This window comes from Neopelma chrysocephalum, unplaced genomic scaffold (genome assembly GCF_003984885.1).
Source record: "Neopelma chrysocephalum unplaced genomic scaffold, ASM398488v2 Primary Assembly neopelma1_26, whole genome shotgun sequence".
NCBI lineage: Eukaryota > Metazoa > Chordata > Aves > Passeriformes > Pipridae > Neopelma > Neopelma chrysocephalum.
The window spans coordinates 24,095,288-24,102,905 of NW_020897695.1; the positions used below are offsets into that span (position 1 = coordinate 24,095,288).

Consider the following 7,618-nt stretch of genomic DNA (forward strand, 5'->3'; position numbering starts at 1 on the left):
TATTACAGTTGACTCAGAGAATTAGTTGGTAAAATATCCATAGATTTAATCTTAGGGAAGGTGGTGTTAGAGAATATTGTCTTCACTTCTACCTGCTGAAATTCATACTAGATATTTTGATAGAATTTTGTGTTCTATGCAAGACATCAAAACTGCTACCAACTTCCTGCAGTCACATAAAACAAAATACTGTCATCACTAGAGTAGATTTTTTTAAAAGTCCTAAAATAGATGTAATCAGCTTGCAGGCTTGCTTCGAAAAACTCCTCATACTTTTCAGTTATTTTGAAATGGGTGTACTGAAATTCATTAATTGGGTACTGTGAAGAAGTCTGGATACAGGTCAGCATTTCAATATTGTACTGCCAGGTATTGTGATTCTGAAACACAACCTACTGATCAGTGACTGATAGTGATGAAAACAGCAATTATTATTTCTTTTACATCTAGAAATATCCTGCCTTGCGTCTCTGTAATTTTAAAGGATTGAATAATGGTATACCCTTCTCGGTTCAACATCAGAGGTGTCTACAGTAAATTGCATTGTGGCTGCTTTAATTACCAGCTAATGCATACACATTTATTAGTTCCGATTTGTAAGAAAATACCTCCTGACATGTTTCTTTTTCTTTCTAGATTAAGTGTTATCACAAAAAATACCGTTCAGCTACTCGTGATGTGATTTTTCGCCTTCAGTTTCACACTGGAGCTATTCAAGGACATGGCCTGGTGTTTGGCAAAGAAGACTTGGACAATGCCAACAAAGGTACTTGTCTTCTGTGGTTGTTTGGATGTGTATGTGGATGGGGGTGCAGGTGTGTGCCTGTGCATGCAATGATCATCTTCAGCACACATTTTCAAAAGGATTATTGGTTGGTTTTTTTTTTCCCTTCCTTATTTTTAGGGAGACTGCTTTGTGTTAGTTAACTTATAGTTAACTTATAGCCCTTAACACAGATAAACGCAAGAAAATACAGGTAAAGAAAGAAAAGCTCTTCAAGTGAGTCAACTTGTCAAAATACTCAGATTCTCCTACATAGTCCTTATCACCTTTTCTTACATTTATAAAAACAATAAACCTTTGTTTAAATGGTGACACTGTTAGTCACCATTGAAGGAAATAAGATGATGAAAAAAGTCTACTGCTGTGTTTATGACATAGTCTGCTTGAGTATGGAGATCTTATAATATGCTTCAGAATATCCAAAAATGGAGATAAAGTTTTCAGACATACTTGAAAATTTTCCAAAATTATAACTTCAGTTTTATAAAAATAAAACATAAAAATGTTTATATGCAGGACTGTAACTCTCTCACACTATGTTACTAGCAAGCTAAAATCAAGCATATTGTCCCACATTGAACATATGGCTACACAGAAGTTTCGTGATCAAGTATTGCAGTTTAGCCAATATAGGAAACAATTTTAATTTTCATGGATGTGTTCTTAAAAGCAAAACTCAGCCATGTCTGTCTAGAGAGAGGGTTAGGAACTGTACATCTTTTCGGCTTTTGACTGTTCTTGAAAGTAAACAAAACTCCAGCTGGCACTTATGTGGTCTTTTCTGGAGAACATGTGGCACAAAGAATGTGATTTTTAAAAGCAAATCACTAAACTGCAAGTGAGAAGGAAAGAGTGATGAGAGTATGTGTATAGATAGCTATAGAGAATCCTGATTTCTGAGTGCTCTGAAACTACCCTCCTGGGAGACAGCCTGCTGAAATCCTATCCTTTGTTTTCAGATGACCGTTTCCCGGATTACAGCAAAGTGGAATTAGTGTTTTCAGGAACTCCAGAAAACATTCAAGGTGAGTATAAAGAACTAAAAATATGCTTAGTTTGAAAATAAATAATACTGAAATACGTACTTCAAAAAAATTTCCAAATCTCTTGTAGGAAATCTGAAATTTGATTTTGTCATTAAAATATACAATATAGTTACTGGTTTAAATTTGAAAAATTTAATGAAGACTCTGCATTTATATCAGCCTAGGAATGATCAGATTTTGTTTTAAAGCTATAGCAGAATAGTTGCTGACAACTAATAGAAAACATTAGTGTATCTGTATAAAACATGGGTAGTATAGGTAGCTTGGCCCAGCATAAGTGACAGGAGTGGCCTATCCTATAACCTTTTTTGGATGTTGTCACAACTGATTATGTTTGCAGTATTGGAGTTTGGACTGTCTTCAGTTTAGCATAAAGAGATACAGTTATAGTTTTCTTGAAAATGCTTCTCCTTTGAAGTTGGCTTGTAGGATATATTCTGTATGGTTCCAGAATTCTATTATAATGTGTCTGAGATTATTTGATAATTATGACCTGCAGTAAGAACTTAAGATCATGCTTTATATTGCAGTTTAATTCTGTTAATGAATGTGTTCTAAATCATTTTATGGTGTCCCAAAAAGTATGGATTCTGCCTGAGATTGAATGAAAACCAAATGCTCTGAACTGTATGTCTCATACATATTCCCATTCAGTGTCGTGTGAATTGCATGTTTTCCTTTTTTTTTCCCCACACTAGTTTAATAATTTAGAAACTTATGGCAGCAGCCAGTAAGAAGTTGGATTCTGTCCAACTGAACACAAAGATCTCACTTAGCCTGTTGGAAAGCTATGTAAGAAAAACAGTTTTATAAATAAATTTGTCTAGTTTGTTCTAAACATTTCTGGATAGTAAATGCTTGAAGAGAGGCCAGCTGACATGTTTAAAAAAGGACCAAAATTTTTTCAAGTTTCCCTTCCTTAGATGGCAGATGAGAGGTGTGGTCTTTTTAATAGGCTTCAAGTTGTTGGAAAGTAACGTTTTAAGTAATTGGATATTTGTGTTCAGTTGCTCTTTAAGGGATTAACTGATTAGGAAGAAGAGCTCACCTTGAAATATTTATTTACAATTTCTGCAAAATGACTTTTCCACATCTGGAAATATTACAGAATTACAGAATAACTACAGGGTATCTCTAGTCCATCCTCCTGCTGAAAGCATGTTCATTTGTGAGATTGGGCCAGGTTGCCCAGAGCTTTGTCCAGTCAAATCATGACAACCTTCAAGGATGGAGACATCACAGCCTGAATGGGTGGGCTATTCCAATGTCCAACTGTCCTAACAGTCAATTTATTTTTCCTTATATTGACTCTAAACTTATCTAGATTCAAATTTTGCCTGTTCCATATTGTCCTTCTGCCTTGCTCCTATCTGACTCTGTCTCCTCTAGGGCCTTTCAGGGGCTGCTGTCAGGTCCCTGTCAAGACCATCTCATTTTCAGACTGAAGAAGCCCTGATCCCTCAGTCTTTCCTCACAGGGGGAGAGTCTTTTGGTCCTGACCACCCTGGTCATGCTCCCCTGAACTTGCTTCACTTTATTAATATATTTCTTTTATTCTGTAGCTTGAAACTGGACATAGTATTCTAGAACATAACTGACTGCGATACAGTTTTAAAGAAAGAACGAGGTTGCCAAGAATGTAAGACCCCCAAATATTTAGTAATAAATTTCATTGATCTGCCTTGTGACAAATGTCATCACAGAAACATTCTACAGATGGCTTTTTCCAGCTTGTATGTAAAAGTATAGGACCGTAACATTCTTGTCCTTCTAATTTTAACTATGTTTTAAAAGTCACAGCATGTGCATAACACTGTTGCTTTAGAACAATTTACAGTAGGACTTGCTTCTGCAGACACAGTCGAAGAGTTGATAACTGAGAATTTCTTTGTTCCCTTATCTAGATAGAGGTGAAAACACAGAAAGCCTGTTTGATTTGCATCAGTATCAAAGCAAAGTTCAAGGTCATGAGTTCTTGATGCCTGTGTTTTGCTTTCAAATCACTGTGACCACACCTAAATTCCTCACATTTAAAACCTGAATATTATTTTATGCTTTGTTAAGGGCACAAAAATATGGGTTACTGCTGAAAATTCCAGGTAGGTTTCGCAGAGCACACTTTAAAGCAGCAAAACACATTGAAGGCAAGCTGCCCAGTCTCAGGTTCTGAAGAAATGGCACCTTGGGGGAACTGAAAAGGACACAGAGCCACAGTTTTCAGCTCTCCCTATTCATCTTTAATGATAAGTTGCCTGGTATCAAAATAATAACCTGTAAAAAAAAAGTCTAATTTTATAATTCCTTTAGTACCATCTCTTTATAGATACTTGTGGTTTCCTTCTCTCTTTGTTTTTGTTGTGTATGGCTGGGTGGGTCATCTGTGTTTGTTGTGTTTAGGAGTTGATCCAGATTATCAGACTACATCATAATCAAGAAGCCCAAGATAAAATTCTCTGCTTGAACCATAAATTAAGCTTTTTAAAAACTGTTTTATTTAACCTTTCTTCCCCTGTTGCTGCTTCTTACATTTCAGAATATGCTATTGCCATTTGGGGAGCAAACTTATGTCAGAAGGCCACATACATACATCTGTGTGTGTATATCGTTACAAATGTGACTATGATAATTTTTGGTCTCAAACATATATTTTTCAGGATGTGAACACTTTCAGAATGATCATGGAGTAATAGTTGATTACAATACCTCAGGCCCACTAATACGCTGGGATTCCTATGAAAATATGAGCCCTGATGGGGAAGGTGAGTATTTGGTCACATGAGACCAAAGCAAAACTTTTTGCAACTGTTGCAGAGTGTTAGGAACGAGAAGGGAGATCTTATTTGCTTGAAGCTAATGCGACTTTACTGTTGTGTTAACTAGCTGTCTAATCTCCCCTATTTAGCGTTAGGGGCTCTAATTTAGGAAAGAAAGCAGTACTAGTTAAGAGAGATTCTTGTCAATGCATGGAATTGAACTGAGAAACAACTCATTGATACAAGTTACTTTATTACTTGTAAATTTGCCTAAAGACACTTTTTTTTGTTCTAAAGCTTGTAGTGGGAATCTTAACATAGAATTTTAAGAACAACAAAATAATATGGTGAGTTTTTAGCTTTTGCTTACTATGTCAACTGGACTTTTGCAGAAGGTGCACTAGGCTGTTATGGATAAACAAACAACAAAGGATGTGGCTATTTGCATATCGCCCCTTGTAAATTTACCTGTTTCCAAATTGCCCTTTTATTTCTTAGATTTTTTTTTTTCTCTAATCTGCTGACACATGTAGAAGATTAAAAGCTCCAGTAACTGCCTTCAGATTCTGACTCCAGTGTGGATGATTTTCAGATGTTTTGCTTGAGTGAAAGCTGTGCTTTTAATGGATATAGTTTTCGTGTAAGGACTCAGAATGTCACACCTGTGTCTGCACACCTCAGCACACATGCAAGCCTTACATTGTTGCAAGTAAAAACATGAGACAAGGTATTGAATGGATGCCAAAGTTCTTGTTTTTACAACTCTCCTGTTCTGAAATGAGAGACAGACAGAGCTAGGATACCTAATTAGCTGATCACTAGGCTCAGTTTCAGTTGGTTTTTATAATCTGAATTCAACATTGACCATCTAATGACCACATCAGTGAGGGTTTTAGGGGCAGAGTCATACTTGGAGCTTGACTTTTTTTCACTGCCTCACTCTCATACAGAAGCATTTCCTAATGCACAGCAGACTCTAATTGCAGAAAACTAGGGGAATATAGAGAGTGTAAAGTCATTTGGTGCTGTTACATGGGGCAGGTAGAGCACTCTGTAAGGGAGTCATCAGAGCTTTTATAGTTGGATAAGACTGTGTAGTGTAGAAGGAATAACATCAGAGAGAGTGTATCTTGACTGGAGATGATGTCTTAATTTCTACCCAGGATGTTTCCATATAATTTGTGATTCCTTTCCCTCCCTCCATCTGCCATCCTTTTCCCTTTCCTTTGTATATACTTAGCCTTCACCAAGCAATGCATTGATATAAAATATTTTTAATTGCTGAGATCGATTGACTAGATGGATTTGACCTTCCCATTCTCATGCATTACATTGTAGGTAACTACATCAGTACAGAGAATTGAAAGCAGAGGTAAATGTGCAGGCAGCGCTCTGTTGGAAGATATGCTGCTCATGTCTTCTAGAAGAGTTGATCAGAGACCATTCACAAGGACTGTTAGCTTGTTTGCCTGTTGTTCAGAAGTCACATGTGCCACTTAAAGGCTTTTATGTCTAATTTGTGTGCATGATACATTTCTAATTACCTGAGATAGAACAGAAATATAATGTTTTAGCATAGATACTGAGTTCATTGTGCATCTGCAAAGAAATCACTCAAGTTGAGCTAGCAAATATACCATAAGAATATAAGATGTATCCAGTTACTCTCTTCTCAAGTAAACATTTAGGAAGCAGGCGGTTAACCTCTGATATTCAGCAGTGGAATTGCAGGCAGAGCATTTGGCTCTGCATAAGCTGGGCTAAAGCACATAGGGAACAACTATATTTTTCTCTTAAGGGTGAAGTCTGTACTTAGCACAAATTTAAGCTTAGTCTGATGCTTGAGGTAAATATAGTCATCCTCTATGTAAGATTTCTAAACACTGGGGCAGGCTTCTCTTTATGGTTTGTGCAGATGTTCCGTATCTCGCTTGTACATTAAAAAGGTGTATTGAGTCCTAGTTTTCACTACAGGTGAGAGACCACTAAGAGGAGAGGCTGACTTCACATTCAGAAAGTGATCTAAGTCAAAAACCCTTGAATCTGAAGCCTTTAGCCACAATCCTGAAGGCAGAGAGAGAATCTTTTCTGTATTTCAGAAAAGATTAAGGTGCAAAATGTGGTGCATTTGAAAGTGCATAACAGTGGTGGTATGTTTAAGGATCAGGGAAGTCTCATACAGAGTGCCTGTTTCAGATCTACTTCACATTAAGTTAAACTCCTAGCTTTATGTAGGAACTGGTCTTCATGATTTTATTTGGACCTGTTTTCCCACAGGAATTTCAGTAGGAATAGTATGAGATGTTACTGTGACAGATGATTCCTATATTACAGTTATACACCTTTTTGTGAATTTAAAAAATGTAGGCCTATGAAATTTCTTACTAAGGAAGGCTACAAAGGAGCCTTGTGAAGTGAACAAAATTTGCTTTGTAGGTATATTGTGTGTGGAATAGCTATTTCCAAGCTGATGTGTTTAAATAAAAAATTTAGAAGTGAACAAGAAAGCAGCATGTGTCTTTTGAAATCATACAACTATTTGGCCTTATTACCAAAAGAAAAAAAGACAAAAGGATATGATAAAATAAAAATGTTCCCAAGGTCTCTTGGTTTGCTGGCATGATACAGTATTACAGACCGAAGCAGTTGCCTTTAAATGATCTTGAACACTTTGTTAATAATGTTGTGTACATGTGTTGAATATAGCCAGGCTATGGATAGTTTGCTGTCTGAATTTAGTTCCTTATCCTTCATTCTTAACATTCTTAAGGAATTTTGACAATTGGAAAGCATTAAATTATTTGTGTTTCTTCTCATAAATACTGTTTCTATTCAGATCCCTTGGGAAGTGGTCCTCCATAATAGACTGAAAATTATATTAAGTTTCTAATTCTCAATTTGTATCAGATTTCCTCCTCCTTGACAGAGAATACCGTGACACTGATTTAAAAGTATGCAGTCACATGTAGGATTTGCAATCACAAGAATTAGGTCTTCCTACTGCCATGTAGAAGTCTAGCATAATTGCCATTGCT

The 7,618-nt window shown here is 36.3% G+C and overlaps 1 protein-coding gene across 18 annotated transcripts in view; it reads left to right on the plus strand.

The window, feature by feature from the left end:
- The window catches only part of TNS3 (tensin 3), a 222,944-nt gene that overhangs the window by 122,671 nt on the left and 92,655 nt on the right, over positions 1–7,618 (plus strand). For all 18 annotated transcript variants that reach the window (XR_003533048.1, XM_027675943.1, XM_027675957.1 and 15 more), the window contains 3 exons: positions 637–766; positions 1,744–1,809; positions 4,485–4,589. Coding sequence is in view for 17 of the 18 variants with exons in the window: in XM_027675943.1 (XP_027531744.1) it covers positions 637–766; positions 1,744–1,809; positions 4,485–4,589 (301 nt within the window). In the remaining variant the exon portion in view is untranslated. The remainder of the gene's footprint in view (positions 1–636; positions 767–1,743; positions 1,810–4,484; positions 4,590–7,618) is intronic.